At 35.6% G+C, this 18653-nt stretch overlaps 1 protein-coding gene across 1 annotated transcript in view; it reads right to left on the bottom strand.

Moving 5' to 3' along the window:
• Positions 1-18653, bottom strand: part of LOC149776131 (bifunctional 3'-5' exonuclease/ATP-dependent helicase WRN-like) — a 202244-nt gene that overhangs the window by 147441 nt on the left and 36150 nt on the right. The window contains exons 4-7 of the mRNA XM_089942399.1: positions 13137-13221; positions 10300-10375; positions 8064-8131; positions 4126-4234 (exon numbers count right to left, since the gene is read on the bottom strand). Coding sequence (XP_089798525.1) covers positions 4126-4234; positions 8064-8131; positions 10300-10375; positions 13137-13221 — 338 coding nt within the window. The remainder of the gene's footprint in view (positions 1-4125; positions 4235-8063; positions 8132-10299; positions 10376-13136; positions 13222-18653) is intronic.

Raw genomic sequence — 18653 nt, 5'->3', positions numbered from 1 at the left:
AAACTGTAAAACATGCAAACTGTGTAAGAGCATAAATATCCTGATTTAGTATCTAACATACATTACATTCCATATATAGAAAAGTGACTCCTGAAATAAACATTGCAATGAAATATATTTGCAAATATTTTTCTTAGTTATATATGAATTAACAATGAGCTAAGTCAGTGGCAATTTACAGAAATAAAATCTTGAAAGTATGAGCCATTTGATATTATAATACTGTCCAATAAATATTCTGCAGACAAAATATACAAATTTAAAATTATTTTGTTTTTGCTTTTATTTTTCTTATCACTTTCACTTTATTATTCCATGCCCAATTTCCTTGATCCACTCCATTGTGCACATGTATTCAAATACAATGCAAATTACTCTCTTTATACATTCATCTGCAATACAAGTGACCTCCTTTTATAAGTACAATATTGCATGAGAATAAAAATGTCAATTCCAAACTATATATTATAAAAGCAGTATAAACTCGTTAAGAGGCTGTCTTTATATAAAAGGATAAGGAATCATCTTTCTTGATATGCAATGTTATTTTGTGTTCCCTTTTCAATCAAATATGAATCTTAACTGCTATGGAAAGGTGAAGGTCATTGAGTGAGATGCACTGGATGGTGCATTCATTCGGTTTTTAATGAATTATTCTAACAAAACTGGAAATGAAACATTCTGATGTCTTGATATAGACCTGCAATAACAACTCAACTACTGACTTCATAATCACAACACTGTAAAACTTGCCTCTTTCTGATGCACGTGGAGAAATCATGCAAAACGCTAGTAGCAAAAGGCTGGTATAACCATCCAAGTCAAGCCAATCAACTTAACACACTAGTAGCACATGGCTGGTATAACCAAAAGGTCAAAGCAATCAACATAACACACAAGTAGGACATGGCTGGTATAACAAAAGGTCAAAGCAGTACACCAGCTCAGTAAATACAGTAATCATGGAAAAGTACTGGGTAGTAAATGACGGCTTCTGACAAGCTGTATTGGTCTTCCATTAAGACTGTGTGGTCAGACTAGGAAGCCATACTGACAATGTATGAGATGACACAAATCAGCAGTGGGACCATTAAAACATACCACCCAGGGAGAAACTAGGCATATAGGTATTTCAAAAGTTAAATGATTTATCTTTACTTGCTTTTGCTTCTGAAGATTGTTTTTTTCATAAATGAATACGATGTACAACAAGGTCTCAAAACAAATTAATGTATTCACAGAGTTACTAAAAATACATACTATTACTATTATATACAAAATATTACACTCAGTGCAATAACACACTGCTGTAAATATATAATGGTACATTTGAATAGTAGAAAAATGTTTTTCAACATGGAAATGCTTCTTTACCACCGATACAATGCAGCATTTAGTTCATCCAATATGTTAACTTTGATTTTCAAGTATAAACATTGTCTTCACAAAATGTAAGCACCACCATTTTATCAATGTCTGGTGTTGTAAAAATTCTTACCAAGAATTAGTGTGATTCTCCTGGTGTTGTAACAATTCTAACCAAGAATTAGTGTGATTGTCCTGGTGTTGTAAAAATTCTTACCAAGAATTAGTGTGATTGTCCTGGCATTGTAAAATTTCTTACCAATTATTAGTGTGATTGTCCTGGTGTTGTAAAAATCCTTACCAAGAATTAGTGTGATTGTCCTGGTGTTGTAAAAATTCTTACCAAGAATTAGTGTGATTGTCCTGGTGTTGTAAAAATTCTTACCAAGAATTAGTGTGATTGTCCCAGCATTGTAAAATTTCTTACCAATTATTAGTGTGATTGTCCTGGTGTTGTAACAATTCTTATCAAGAATTAGTGTGATTGTCCTGGTGTAAAAATTCTTACCAAGAATTAGTGTGATTGTCCTGGTGTTGTAAAAATTCTTACCAAGAATTAGTGTGATTGTCCTGGCATTGTAAAAATTCTTACCAAGAATTAGTGTGATTGTCCTGGTGTTGTAAAAATTCTTGCCAAGAATTAGTGTGATTGTCCTGGTGTTGTAACAATTCTTACCAAGAATTAATGTGATTGTCCTTGTGTTGTAACAATTCTTATCAAGAATTAGTGTGATTGTCCTGGTGTTGTAACAATTCTTACCAAGAATTAGTGTGATTGTCCTAGCATTGTAAAAATTCTTACCAACAATTAGTTTGATTGTCCTGGTGCTGTAAAAATTCTTACCAAGAATTAGTGTGATTGTCCTGGTGTTGTAAAAATTCTTACCAAGAATTAGTGTGATTGTCCTGGTGTTGTAAAAATTCTTGCCAAGAATTAGTGTGATTGTCCTGGCATTGTAAAAATTCTTACCAAGAATTAGTGTGATTGTCCTGGTGTTGTAAAAATTCTTGCCAAGAATTAGTGTGATTGTCCTGGTGTTGTAACAATTCTTACCAAGAATTAGTGTGATTGTCCTGGTGTTGTAACAATTCTTACCAAGAATTAGTGTGATTGTCCTGGTGTTGTAACAATTCTTACCAACAATTAGTGTGATTGTCCTAGCATTGTAAAAATTCTTACCAACAATTAGTTTGATTGTCCTGGTGTTGTAAAAATTCTTACCAAGAATTAGTGTAATTGTCCTGGTGTTGTAAAAATTCTTACCAAGAATTAGTGTGATTCTCCTGGTGTTGTAACAATTCTAACCAAGAATTAGTGTGATTGTCCTGGTGTTGTAAAAATTCTTACCAAGAATTAGTGTGATTGTCCTGGCATTGTAAAATTTCTTACCAATTATTAGTGTGATTGTCCTGGTGTTGTAAAAATTCTTACCAAGAATTAGTGTGATTGTCCTGGTGTTGTAAAAATTCTTACCAAGAATTAGTGTGATTGTCCTGGTGTTGTAACAATTCTAACCAAGAATTAGTGTGATTGTCCTGGTGTTGTAAAAATTCTTACCAAGAATTAGTGTGATTGTCCTGGTGTTGTAACAATTCTAACCAAGAATTAGTGTGATTGTCCTGGTGTTGTAAAAATTCTTACCAAGAATTAGTGTGATTGTCCTAGCATTGTAAAAATTCTTACCAACAATTAGTTTGATTGTCCTGGTGTTGTAAAAATTCTTACCAAGAATTAGTGTGATTGTCCTGGTGTTGTAACAATTCTTACCAAGAATTAGTGTGATTGTCCTAGCATTGTAAAAATTCTTACCAACAATTAGTTTGATTGTCCTGGTGTTGTAAAAATTCTTACCAAGAATTAGTGTGATTGTCCTGGTGTTGTAAAAATTCTTACCAAGAATTAGTGTGATTGTCCTGGCATTGTAAAAATTCTTACCAAGAATTAGTGTGATTGTCCTGGTGTTGTAAAAATTCTTATCGAGAATTAGTGTGATTGTCCTGGCGTTGTAAAAATTCTTACCAAGAATTAGTGTGATTGTCCTGGTGTTGTAGAAATTCTTACCAAGAATTAGTGTGATTGTCCTGGTGTAAAAATTCTTACCAAGAATTAGTGTGATTGTCCTGGTGTTGTAAAAATTCTTGCCAAGAATTAGTGTGATTGTCCTGGTGTTGTAACAATTCTTACCAAGAATTAGTGTGATTGTCCTGGTGTTGTAACAATTCTTACCAAGAATTAGTGTGATTGTCCTGGCATTGTAAAATTTCTTACCAAGAATTAGTGTGATTGTCCTGGTGTTGTAACAATTCTTACCAAGAATTAGTGTGATTGTCCTGGTGTTGTAAAAATTCTTACCAAGAATTAGTGTGATTGTCCTAGCATTGTAAAAATTCTTACCAACAATTAGTTTGATTGTCCTGGTGTTGTAAAAATTCTTACCAAGAATTAGTGTGATTGTCCTGGTGTTGTAACAATTCTTACCAAGAATTAGTGTGATTGTCCTAGCATTGTAAAAATTCTTACCAACAATTAGTTTGATTGTCCTGGTGTTGTAAAAATTCTTACCAAGAATTAGTGTGATTGTCCTGGCGTTGTAAAAATTCTTATCGAGAATTAGTGTGATTGTCCTGGCGTTGTAAAAATTCTTACCAAGAATTAGTGTGATTGTCCTGGTGTTGTAACAATTCTTACCAAGAATTAGTGTGATTCTGTAAAGCACTATACAAGGCTTTAAATCACATCAACATCTTTTCTATACTCACTGTAGTCCCTGAACCTGATCTTGCATGAGAGAAATTAGAGGGGAAATAACCAGAGTTGTTCCACTTGTGAACACAGACGGGAATTGATAACAAAGACTTTTTCCATATCCTGAAATGACATATATTGATTGCTAGTGAATGAAAATATTTTTACTCACATTTAAAAACAATCAAAATAAATAATGCATGTTGTATATTGCTAACACCCTTATGGTAATGTTTGTGTGTGCCTGTGTCTGTGTGTGTGCCTGTGTGTGTGTGCGTGTGTGATTTGGATTTTTAACAAAGATTTAACAATTTTTCAGACATATCACTATGATGTCTGCAGTGTGGCAGTTTACAGTGATGTCTAGCACTGGGGCATCATGCCACAGACATGTAGCATGATGTCCCACCCAGTCACATTATCCCGACACAAGGCCAACCAGTCCATAACAATAATCTCTTAGTGCTGAATGCCAAGCGAAGCAGCTACTAGAACCATTTTGATAAGTCTTTGGTATGACTTGGTCAGGGTTCAAACCCGTGACATCCAGCATCCGAGACAGGCACTCTAACTACGTCAGACACCAGAGCAGTCCAAATTTATATGAAACAAATATGGTTATGGTGCAACTGATGCATTTCTTTCCGTACTCAAATTTAGACATTTGACTTGGAGATGTGAAAATTTTAATTTTGCTGAGTGTATAAAGAACCTATTTCAAATTGAAATATACAACAAGCACTTCCTTTGAATGTGTATTTGAAAATACATGTATATGCAAATATAATATGTATATTCTTATGTGTTTTGGCTTGAATACACAGTAACACAAGAAAGAGTGAAAACAACAAGCTTTGACGAATATAATAAATAATTTATTTCCCTGGAAAAATTCTGTAAAAATGAAAATATATGAACTTATGGTTTCCAGAATCAAATCCAATAATAATCCAAGAATAATCCACAAATAAAATTTTTGAAGTCCTAATATTGAAATGTTCTAATGATTCCAAGTTCAAGTCCCGACAAAGAATCCAAGATGGAAGGTGATGACGTATGATGTAACTTGTACTGTGTTAAGTCTACAGTTCCTTGTACAAACACAATAATTAATCCTCCGGTCTTGGAAATCCAAATAAAATTTTCAAGAAATGTCCTTGTTCAAGAATTCTGTATGAATACAATAATATTTACAGTGAAACGAATTAATCTTTCAGAGTCCAAATAATCTGAACAAACTTAACAAATAACTCAAAAACTCAATACTAGTCACAACAGAAGAAAACAACTTGGCATCAAGTGTTTAAAAGCCCTGACTCTGAGATCTCTCTCTCTAAACATCACTATTAATACTAAGTATTTCAAAATTTTGGAAATGCCTAATTGCAAAATAGAGGATCGCGTAATCATGTGTATGTCCTTGACAAGAACCAATCATTTTACTCCAAGAAAAATTGTTTACTTGACCCTCAATCAAGGTCAAGAACTATGTCAAAAATAGAAACAATTGTTTCTATTATTAGGTATTTATGGAAACATTCAGGTCAAACTGAATTTTCTGGAAAATATCAAATTCTTTGTAAGCAAAATTATATTACATTAACATGTAAAGAAAATAAAAAGATTACAAAAACCCACAAACAATAAAATCAAATCAAACACAAATCAAATCAAATATAAATTAAATCAAATATACATAACAATATACAAATATAACGTGTATATGCAAATGTCTTTATGCAAATATGTGTATATGAAAACATGTTTATGAAAATATGTATAGATGAAAATATGCATACATGCAAATATAATATGTACATGCAAATATAATGTGTATATACAAATATAATGTGTACATGCAAATATAATGTGTACATGCAAATATAATGTGTATATACAAATATAATGTGTTTATACAAATATGTCTTTATGAAAATATGTGTATATGAAAACGTGTATATGAAAATATAATGTGTATATGCAAATATAATGTGTACATGCAAATGTGATATATTTATTACAGCACATATCTCATCATAAGAATCAATAAGTTTCAAATTCATTTTTCTAATCTGTTTTACAAAATTATGTGCATTAGTTATAAATTCTGATGAAACAAGATTATCTTGAGAATGTGCTGCATTAACCTGGATATGACATATCAACAAAATCAGCTCATGTTTCATTTTCTAAGAGTACCATGACAGTACATCATACAGAGTACCATGACAGTACATTAAACAGAGTACCATGACAGTACATTATACAGAGTACCATGACAGTACATTAAACAGAGCACCATGACAGTACATTATACAGAGTACCATGACAGTACATTATAGAGTACCATGACAGTACATTATACAGAGTACCATGATAGTACATTATACAGAGTACCATGACAGTACATTATACAGAGTACCAAGACAGTACATTATACAGAGTACCATGACAGTACATTATAGAGTACCATGACAGTACATTACACAGAGTACCAGGACAGTACATTATACAGAGTACCATGACAGTATATTATCCTCAAGGTAGGCATTAGTAGAGCATAATTAACTCAAGGAATTACTGACCAATGGGTTTCAATGACTCTGACCTTTGGTCAAGGAATATGGTTTTCAACTCAACTTACTATGGAGAAATCATTATTTTCTTTTTAGACATACCATCATCTGATCATTCACTATCAAAAACCTAGAAAAAATAGGTATCCTGTTTGCAAGCCATCCACAAACTTTGGTCAACAAACTTACGTTAGAACAAAAGTTATTCTGTGAAACTGATTTGTCTTTAAATAACAATGACCCTGACTATTGGTCCTTTGACACCAAAGTCCAAAGGTATCTTTCCTACTCCACAAACATCAGTCAAGGTACATGGTCTAGAACTAGAGTAATGCAAAAACATTCCTCTTTTCCCAGTCACAGTGACCTTGACCTTTAATAACTTGACCCCAAAATGAATTGGCTTTATATTCTTATCCAATGTGTAAGTCATCCCCAAACACTGGTAAAAGTATGTAGAAAAGACTTGAATTTTCTGTACTGAAACCATTTTTCATCTTTCAGCCAGTACTTTCACCTCTAACCCCAAAACTGACAGGCTTCTTCTGCTTCACAAGGGCAAGCCATCTACAAAGTTTGATTTAGGCCTGTGATGCTAACTAACGTTATTGTGGAGAAACCATTTTTCTTCTTAAGTCACACCAGCCTTGACCTTTAATCTTTTAATCCCAAAATTAATACATTTCTTCCTTATCCAAAGAGCAAGCCACCAAAATTTGGTCCAAGTCTGTAATACAAATCTAATGTAATTGTGCAGGATTTTTTTCACTTCTATCAGCCACACTGGCCTAAACCTTTGACCAATGATACTGAAACTGAAAGGCTTCTTCTTTACCCAAAGTGCAAGCTAGCCATTAAGTTTGCCAACTGTAAATATGGAGAACAAAAGTGAATGTGCAGAAACAATAACTGGGAACAGACAGACAATATCAAAACACAATGCATGCCATCTTATGACAGGCATGTAAGAACGGCTTCATCTGAATGAAACCATTGGAATTTTCAATGCAAGTAACCTTTCTGGAACCCACCGATTCACACATTGGAATTTTCAATGCAAGTAACCTTTCTGGAACCCACTGATTTGTATTTTCATCTTATGCAAATGCCAAAAGTCTTTTTTAACTAATTAACCATTTAATTTCTTGTTTAGGTTTGAATGCTGCCTTCTACAAAAAGCAAGCAAAATTAAAAGTTCAAGCTAAAAATAACAGCAGTTAATACAGCAGAAGTTTACATACTAGAGTTAATAACATTAGCAGTTTTGTCAATTTTAAAGACAAGCTACCTATATACAGTCAGCATCAAGAGACTGTCATGTATTTTCTAGTTTATTTTTAACATGATCAAAATTTTCATCTCTGTACTTTACTCACCTGTCGCCATAACCACACAGTTGTCTCTCTTGTCATTGAGCACAGAATTTATGATTTTCCACTGCATTCTGAAATGCATATGCTTATTATTAATTATATGTCTAAATGTACGATTGAGCTCAATCTAAAAGGTGGGGATGCACCCCATGGACTGGAACACCACATTGACTAATGTTGGAAGACTCCATGGGCTAATGCTGCAATACCCCAAGGACTAATGTTGGAACACTCCACAGACTAATGTTGGAATGCCCCATGTACTAATGTTGGAACATTCCACAGAATTATGATGGAGCTCCAAGGACTACTGTCAGAACACCTCAAGGACTAATGTTGGAACACTCCATGAACTATGTTGGATGCGCATTTTCTTGGGGCAGATATTTTTCAAAAACACTGCCTGCAATTGCATCTATGGCAAGAGGGTGTAGCTGTCAATAGTTTAGACAATATTGTGACATCCTTTGGTAGTGTGTGTGTGACTGTCAACATTATGATGTATGTAGTTATCTGTAATTGTATTGCAAACAAATGAATGCATGTGTGCATATGTATCATAGAATTAAGTGACTAACCAACTCTGATTTTGGGTTCCTCAGTTTACTGCAAAAATAATTTAATCAAGCTCAAAAATAACATGTAAATATTTAGCTAAAGAACAAGCTTAAGAATTAAAATAATTTAAGCTTATTTATAATACTGGAACAGTGCTGAATATCACAGTAAAATAAACAAAATAAAATTTGGTTTTATAACTAAAATCTCAGTTACACCAATTGAAATGAATATTATAATGGAATTATAATGAAAATTTCAGATCACTAAACCTTCATATAAAAGTTAAAGCTGTATGCTTATAAGTTTAAAGTAATAATTTATATGCAAGGATTTACTTATTACTTCCCTCTTCCTTATCTGAAATAGACTATAATCAAATCAGTTTTATTTAGTACAAGTTGAAATACATGTAAATTTAATATATATGTACATATAATTTGGATTTCTGACGTAAAATGGGGATGGTTCCCTAAGATAAATGTTTGACCATTCCTCCTTATTCCGACAAGCCTCTGGTTTATATACCCTACAAAATCCCATAGAATTCAATCAGAATTCTGTGGAAAACCATCATAAAGATTCTAACCCCACTATGGAATATATTTAAAAAAAAGCAAGAATATTCAATGAAGAACAACATCATTTTTACAGTAACTTAATATTTATTAAATAATAATTACCACACAACGAACACAGTTTCTTTGTGGAGAAATATACAAAACAAATTCTACAAAACTTCAGAAATTTTGGACGCAGGAAAAAAAACTACCTGGAAGTAAACTCTAGTGAGATCACCGCAATGAGGTCAAACACCTCATTAGACTGAGAAGTAGCCGCAAGGAAAACAAATGCCAGCAACAGGCTCAAAAGAATAAACAGCAGGAAAGTTATATACTAGATACAGGAATTAATAACATTATAGTTAATTGTGTTCACTGCCAGCAGATTTTATTGCTGATTGTGCTCATCACATATTGATGGGGACCCTGCCTCATAGATGTAACACTGGTATAAACATGATAAATCCTCACAATATAAATACACCGGATTCCATTATGCCATAAACGTCCCTAGAGATGTAATAAAAAGTCATTAAAAATTTACAATTTTATTTTACTCATGAAACTTGTATTCTTAACGGGTCTAATTTATTTTCGCAAAATAACAAACACTGACCATACTCCCAACAATACCCACCCACCCACTTGGAAGAACTGCACTTACATAGCACTGTTTTTATAACAAAACATTTGCAATATTTGGTAATAATTCTAATGACTTAGTAATACTGCTCAGCTCTCACGGTCTAAACTCTCAGTATCAAAAATACTGCTCAGCACTTTTGGTCTCAATTTTGAGTATCCGAAATACTGCCCAGCACTTACAGACTAAACTTTGAGTACCCCAAATACTAATACTACTCAGCACTTATGGACTAAACTCCAAGTATCCAAAATACTACTCAGCACTTATGGTCTAAACTTTGAGTATCCAAAATACTGCTCAGAACTTATGGATTAAACTCCGAGAATCCAAAATACTGCTCAGCACTTATGGACTAAACTTTGAATATCCAAAATACTGCTCAGAACTTACGGATTAAACTCTGAGCATCCAAAATACTGCTCAGCACTTATGGACTAAACTCTGAGCATCCAAAATACTGCTCAGCACTTACGGTCTAAACTTTGAGTATCCAAAATACTGCTTCAAAACATCAAGATATTTCTTGTCCTGGGGCTGATTTTCAAGATCTGTAAAAGAATAATAGCAAGATATATATAAATGTAGTTAATAAATCAAGAAATCTCCATCAAATTTACTAAATACATTATACTGATTTTCTTGTTCCTGTACAGAGTCCAAAAAATGATTTCTTTACATTGTTGTCTATATTGGGTCCATACTGGACTCTAATTTTTAGGGTGAAATGACTTCTTTTCAAGCCAGAACATGGCTACATGGTGAGAAAATAGCTTCTTTTCAAGCCAGAACATGGCTACATGGTGAGAAAATAGCTTCTTTTCAAGCAGAACATGGCTACATGGTGAGAAAATAGCTTCTTTCCAAGCCAGAACATGGCTACATGGTGAGAAAATAGCTTCTTTTCAAGCCAGAACATGGCTACATGGTGAGAAAATAGCTTCTTTTCAAGCCAGAACATGGCTACATGGTGAGAAAATAGCTTCTTTTCAAGCCAGAACATGGCTACATGGTGAGAAAATAGCTTCTTTTCCAGCCAGAACATGGCTATATGGTGAGAAAATAGCTTCTTTCCAAACCAGAACATGGCTACATGGTGAGAAAATAGCTTCTTTTCAAGCCAGAACATGGCTAAATGGTGAGAAAATAGCTTCTTTCCAAGCCAGAACATGGCTACATGGTGAGAAAATAGCTTAGAAGTGAGTGCAGGGAGACCACAATTTCGAAATTTCAAAATTGTACTATGACTTTATTCTCAGGCACAAGCATTCTCTGCCTACCATTACAGGATGAAATATGAAATACACTAGCTCACTTTTGCTACGAATCAGTATATACACCCCAAAAGACAAATAATTTGCATGTGATCAAGCCATAAATGCAAAACAATTCACACCTTTTTAAGCTTTACAATTTTCAGCAGTGTTAACGGAACAAAAACTACACCAAAAAGTTGATACTGTACATGGAATACAAAATCCTTCAACGGACAGAAAGGGCAGATACATGGGTTAAGATGTCAAAGTTCCTCTCCCAAGGGTCAAATAGGTTTATCTTTCCATTATTTTCTGAAATAAATATTTACATAAACTTCAAATGATAACTGCAGACCTCGACAACATGAAAGCTCAGTTATTTCTAGCTGGTAAATGAATTTCCATTTCAGTTAAAAGTATGGTTTGGTTTGAAGCAAAGAATGTCAATGCAAGAGAAATTTAAGTACAAATTGTAGCCATCTTTACATGTCAATGTGGGTAATTTTCTGCACTGCATAATATATATGGCTTGTACTAGGTTCTAGTTTGCAATTTTTTTATTTTGATTTCAGGGATGTTAAAATATAATATGGTACCAGTTTTACCCACAATACCTTGCAAAACATTAATACAATAACTTGCATTAATGACCCGTGTGTTCTGTTGTCTGCTACAAATCACACTTCTTAATTAAATTTAATTTCAGTTACCTGCTAAATATAACTGAATTCATGCAATGTTAAGATTAGCAAGTTATCATTTTTTATTTGGTGAGGTATTTTTCCAACAAACTTGAATCATGTGCCTACTGGATCATATTGAGACTGAATTTACTGTAGAATAGATTATGTCAACTTCATTTTTCTGCATATCTGGGCAAAATGAAAGGCAACGGGGTAACTATTTCTCCTGCATCTCAGATGAGCCATGATCAATATGGTAGATTATCATTTGCATATGTTGAGAAAACAATTTCAGCATGAAATAATAATTCCCATAAATATGGAAAAAATGTAACTTTATTAATGATTGTGCAATTGCTATCACTTTGTGTAATATTACAAAAGCTTTCTGGATCAACAGACAATGGTTGAGTATTTACACACTTGGAGAATACAAATAAATGGTTTACTCAGACCTTCAAATTTCCCACTGCCTGGATCCTGGGGAACATATTTTTACATTGGAAAGCACATATCTGGATTTAGGTAACCTGTCAGGAAAGCAATGTGATATCTGGATTTAGGTAATCTGTCAGGAAAGAAATGTGATATCTGGATTTAGGTAACCTGTCAGGAAAGAAATTGATATCTGGATTTAGGTAACTTGTCAGGAAAGATGTGATGTGATTTTAATTTTTAACGTAGCTTTAACAATTTTTCAGTCATATCGCTATGATGTCTGCAATGTGGTAGTTTATAGTGATGTCTAGCACTGGGGCATCATGTCGCAGACATGTAGCATGATGTCCCACCCAGTCACATTATCCTGACACCGGGCCGACCAGTCCTAACACTAACCTCTTAATGCTGAGCACCAAGCGAGGCAGCTGTTAGTACCATTTTTGTAAGTCTTTGGTATGACTCGGCCAGGGATCGAACCCACGACCTCCCGCATCCGAGGCGGATGCTCTAACCACTAGGCACCGGAGCGGTGTCAGGAAAGAAATGTGATATCTGGATTTAGGTAAACTCTCAGGAAAGAAATGTGATATCTGGATTTAGGTAACCTGTCAGGAAAGAAATGTGATATCTGGATTTAGGTAACTTGTCAGGAAAGAAATGTGATATCTGGATTTAGGTAAACTCTCAGGGAAGAAATATGATATCTGGATTTAGGCAACTTGTCAGGAAAGAAATGTAATATCTGGATTTAGGTAAACTCTCAGGAAAGAAATGTGATAATTGGATTTAGGTAAGCTCTTAGGAAATAAATGTGATATACGTAACACCTTTACACACAATATGTAAAATTGTACATGGGAAAGTAAAATTATGTCAGTACTGGCTGGCTCATGGGCAACTTTAAAAAAGATTTTAATGCCTGGTTACTGTACCTTCCTCTTCATTACCATTCTCCTCCATTTCCACATCCTGTACATTTGTATCTTCTGCGTAACACTTCTCTGCCTCTTCCAGCATCTGTCAATATTTGTACATTCAGTTACATTTCAGTGAGTTCTTTAGCAGGGTTCATACAGAATTCTCAATTCCCAAACTTTCAAAGACTACAAACATAGATTTTCAAGACCTATATTCACTTTGTATTTTGTTACATTTTGTATACAAGTTATGTTGTATGAGAAAACAACAAATGCAAAATACTACAATATTTTTTTAATGATGCAATTCAAACTATAATTAATTTCCTAATTTAGAAAAAAAGAAACCAGGAAAATTTGACTACATCCGATCTAACAACCTTGGACAATTTTATTTGTGATTTTGGAAAGATATTAAAATGTTTGAGTTCGTTTCAATTTTCAAAGACTTTTAAAGACTTCAGGGTAATCTACTTGATTTTCCCAAACTTTCAAGGCTTTGAAAATGCTACCTCATTTTTCTAAAACTGTCAAAGACCTTCAAAGACCGTAAGAACCCTGTTTAGTGAGAGTTCCCGAAAAAGCTCCAAAAACAGAATATCATCATGCCCAGAACATGCCTAATGCAGCATGAGGCCCATCTTCCCCTGTTAGCAACCTGCCTAATGCAGCATGAGGCCCATCTTCCCCTGTTAGCATCCTGCCTAATGCAGCATGAGGCCCATCTTCCCCTGTTAGCAACCTGCCTAATGCAGCATGAGGCCCATCTTCCCCTGTTAGCATCCTGCCTAATGCAGCATGAGGCCCATCTTCCCCTGTTAGCAACCTGCCCAAGGGTTCTGTTCATTTTGTTTATCAGCATGTATGGTACTACTTGCCTAAGGGTTCATATTATCCTTACACAAGGAACCGGTCCTAGTATCTGGTACCTACTGAGTCATGTCATGATCATACTGAACATGATACCTAGTGTCTGGTACATACTGAGTACTGTGGTAATCATTCAAATCCCAGTGTCTGGTACCTACTGAGTACTGGGGTAATCATTCAAAGCCCAGTGTCCGGTACATACTGAACATGATACCTAGTGTCTGGTACCTACTGAGTACTGTGGTAATCATTCAAATCCCAGTGTCTGGTACCTACTGAGTACTGTGGTAATCATTCAAATCCCAGTGTCTGGTACCTACTGAGTACTGGGGTAATCATTCAAATCCCAGTGTCTGGTACATACTGAGCACTGTGGTAATCATTCAAATCCCAGTGTCTGGTACCTACTGAGTACTGGGGTAATCATTCAAATCCCAGTGTCTGGTACCTACTGAGTACTGGGGTAATCATTCAAATCCCAGTGTCTGGTACCTACTGAGTACTGGGGTAATCATTCAAATCCCAGTGTCCGGTACACACTGAGCACTGTGGTAATCATTCAAATCCCAGTGTCTGGTACCTACTGAGTACTGGGGTAATCATTCAAATCCCAGTGTCCGGTACATACTGAGCACTGTGGTAATCATTCAAATCCCAGTGTCTGGTACCTACTGAGTACTGGGGTAATCATTCAAATCCCAGTGTCCGGTACATACTGAGCACTGTGGTAATCATTCAAATCCCAGTGTCTGGTACCTACTGAGTACTGGGGTAATCATTCAAATCCCAGTGTCCGGTACATACTGAGCACTGTGGTAATCATTCAAATCCCAGTGTCTGGTACCTACTGAGTACTGGGGTAATCATTCAAATCCCAGTGTCCGGTACATACTGAGCACTGTGGTAATCATTCAAATCCCAGTGTCTGGTACCTACTGAGTACTGGGGTAATCATTCAAATCCCAGTGTCCGGTACATACTGAGCACTGTGGTAATCATTCAAATCCCAGTGTCTGGTACCTACTGAGTACTGGGGTAATCATTCAAATCCCAGTGTCCGGTACATACTGAGCACTGTGGTAATCATTCAAATCCCAGTGTCTGGTACCTACTGAGTACTGGGGTAATCATTCAAAGCCCAGTATCTGGTACATACTGAGCACTGTGGTAATCATTCAAATCCCAGTGTCTGGTACCTACTGAGTACTGGGGTAATCATTCAAAGCCCAGTATCTGGTACATACTGAGCACTGTGGTAATCATTCAAATCCCAGTGTTTATTACATATTAGACAGAACTGATAATTGTTTTTCTAATGTGTCATTTCCAGACAAATCTAATTCAGACCTCTCTTTTTCTAAGCACAAGAACTTTCATAAAAAAATAAACCTGACTATTTACACATCTAGGGTTACCTGGGAAACAATAAATTTATATAAATAAGTGTATGGATGATTTATTTAATAGTAATAATAATAATAATAATAATAAAATGCTTTAAATAGGAGAATTTATGTATGATGGGTTGATTTTTAATGATAATATAGATTCAAACTCAAAAACAAAAAAACACATGTACACACTTTTCTGTCAATTCAGGCAGCCAAGTTGATGCACCCATAATGGGGTATTGCTTGCCACAAATAGGGATTATAAATTTGTGCACATGATTTTTTTATTTCAATGCACTGAAGAGCTCTTCAAGGGAGCCTATTATCAGGGACAGTAACAACAGCTATCTACAAACAGGCCTATACTGAAGCTTGTGATAATCATACTGAGCAAGATAAATACATTTTCTGGTACATTTTAATCCCTGTAATAATCAGTCTGATACCCACAGTGTCTGGTTACACACTGAACTCAGTGATAACCAGTCTGATACCCACAGTGTCTGGTTACATACTGAACCCTTTGGTAACCATTCTGATACCCACAGTGTCGGGTACATACTGAACCCTGTGGTAGCCATTCTGATAACCACAGTGTCTGGTACATACTGAACCCTTTGGTAACCATTCTGATACCCACAGTGTCTGGTACATACTGAACCCTATGGTAACCATTCTGATACCCACAGTGTCTGGTACATACTGAACCCTATGGTAACCATTCTGATACCCACAGTGTCTGGTACATACTGAACCCTTTGGTAACCATTCTGATACCCACAGTGTTGGGTACATACTGAACCCTGTGGTAACCATTCTGATACCCCCAGTGTCTGGTACATAATGAACCCTGTGGTAACCATTCTGATACCCACAGTGTCTGGTACATACTGAACCCTGTGGTAACCATTCTGATACCCACTGTGTCTGGTACATACTGAACCCTGTGGTAACCATTCTGATACCCACAGTGTCTGGTAAATACTGAACCCTTTTGGTAACCATTCTGATACCCACAGTGTCTGGTAAATACTGAACCCTTTGGTAACCATTCTGATACCCACAGTGTCTGGTACATACTGAACCCTTTGGTAACCATTCTGATACCCACAGTGTCTGGTACATTCTGAACCCTGTGGTAACCATTCTGATACCCACAGTGTCTGGTACATACTGAACCCTGTGGTAACCATTCTGATACCCATAGTGTCTGGTACATACTGAACCCTGAACCCTGTGGTAACCATTCTGATACCCATAGTGTCTGGTATAAACTGAACCCTGTGGCAATTATACTGAAAGAGCTGCCCACAGCATCTGGTATAAATAATATTGGATCAACAGTTTGAAATTAGTACTAAATTAACTAAAGATATGGTAAAAATAAATAACTGGTGTGAACATGATGGTATGAAGATAAATGCAGCCAAAACAAAAGCCATGATCACAGGTAGTCAAGCAAGAGTAAAAGCAGAGACAAATGATTTCTAAGTAATGAAAAAAGGAATGGATATACAACAGTCTAAAAATGAAAAACTACTTGGCATTATGATAGACAATATCTTGTGCTGGAAAATATAAGTTAATATGGTCATCAAAAAAGTTAACTCACTGCTTTATCTCTTGAAAAGAATAAAATCTTATTTCCCTCAAGAACAGAGAAAGATATTCTACAATGCATATATCATGCCTCACCTAGAATACTGATGTTATATCTGTTGTAATACTGTACAGAAAATCAGGAAAGATTACTGAAATTTAAAAAAAGAGCAGCTAGAGTTATTCTTGATGCTAATTTAGATACACCAACAACAATTTTTTAAAACCCCTAACCATTTCAGCAGAGAACTCAATTTCAGAAGGGTTTACTAGTCTATAAATCCTTACATAGTTTGGCTCCTGATTATCTTAAATGTAACTTTAAATTTGGTAAAAATGTACATATGTATGAACTAACATCCATCTCAAACAACAAGTTATATTTACCTAAACCAAATTCAGAGTTTTATAAGAAGAGTTTTGCTTTTTCAGGAGCCAAACTAAGGAATTCCATACCACCTTTATATAAAGTCAGCTGACACATGCCAAGTTTTTAAAAAGCTTCTTAGTCAACATCTACAGAAACAATCATCTGCATGATTTTGTTTAATTCAGTGCTGCTATCTTTATAACATTATTATCACATACTCATCTATAATGTTTTACACGTTTCTGACTACTAATTGTATTAATCCTGTATGTACTCATCCTTAAAGCATACTGAAACCTGTGGTAACCATTCTGATACCCACTGTGTCTGGTACATACTGAACCCTGTGGTAACCATTCTGATACCCACAGTGTCTGGTACATACTGAACCCTGTGGTAACCATTCTGATACCCCTAGTGTCTGGTACATACTGAACCCTGTGGTAACCATTCTGATACCCACAGTGTCTGGTACATACTGAACCCTGTGGTAACCATTCTGATACCCACAGTGTCGGGTACATACTGAACCCTGTGGTAACCATTCTGATACCCATAGTGTCGGGTACATACTGAACCCTGTGGTAACCATTCTGATACCCACAGTGTCTGGTACATACTGAACCCTGTGGTAACCATTCTGATACCCACAGTGTCTGGTACATACTGAACCCTTTGGTAACCATTCTGATACCCACAGTGTCTGGTACATACTGAACCCTGTGGTAACCATTCTGATACCCACAGTGTCTGGTACATACTGAACCCTGTGGTAACCATTCTGATACCCCTAGTGTCTGGTACATACTGAACCCTGTGGTAACCATTCTGATACCCACAGTGTCTGGTACATACTGAACCCTGTGGTAACCATTCTGATACCCACAGTGTCTGGTACATACTGAACCCTGTGGTAACCATTCTGATACCCATAGTGTCGGGTACATACTGAACCCTGTGGTAACCATTCTGATACCCACAGTGTCTGGTACATACTGAACCCTGTGGTAACCATTCTGATACCCACAGTGTCTGGTACATACTGAACCCTTTGGTAACCATTCTGATACCCACAGTGTCTGGTACATACTGAACCCTGTGGTAACCATTCTGATACCCACAGTGTCTGGTAGATACTGAACCCTTTGGTAACCATTCTGATACCCCCAGTGTCTGGTACATACTGAACCCTCTGGTAACTATTCTGATACCCATAGTGTCAGGTACAAACTGAACCCTGTGGTAAAGCAGCAGAGGGGCTGTACAGACCGAAACTTTTTGCACAATAAACCCCTCCAGGAA

Source organism: Sinohyriopsis cumingii, chromosome 18 (genome assembly GCF_028554795.1).
Source record: "Sinohyriopsis cumingii isolate HCF-2022 chromosome 18, ASM2855479v2, whole genome shotgun sequence".
NCBI lineage: Eukaryota > Metazoa > Mollusca > Bivalvia > Unionida > Unionidae > Sinohyriopsis > Sinohyriopsis cumingii.
This window is presented reverse-complemented; position numbering and strand designations above follow the sequence as displayed.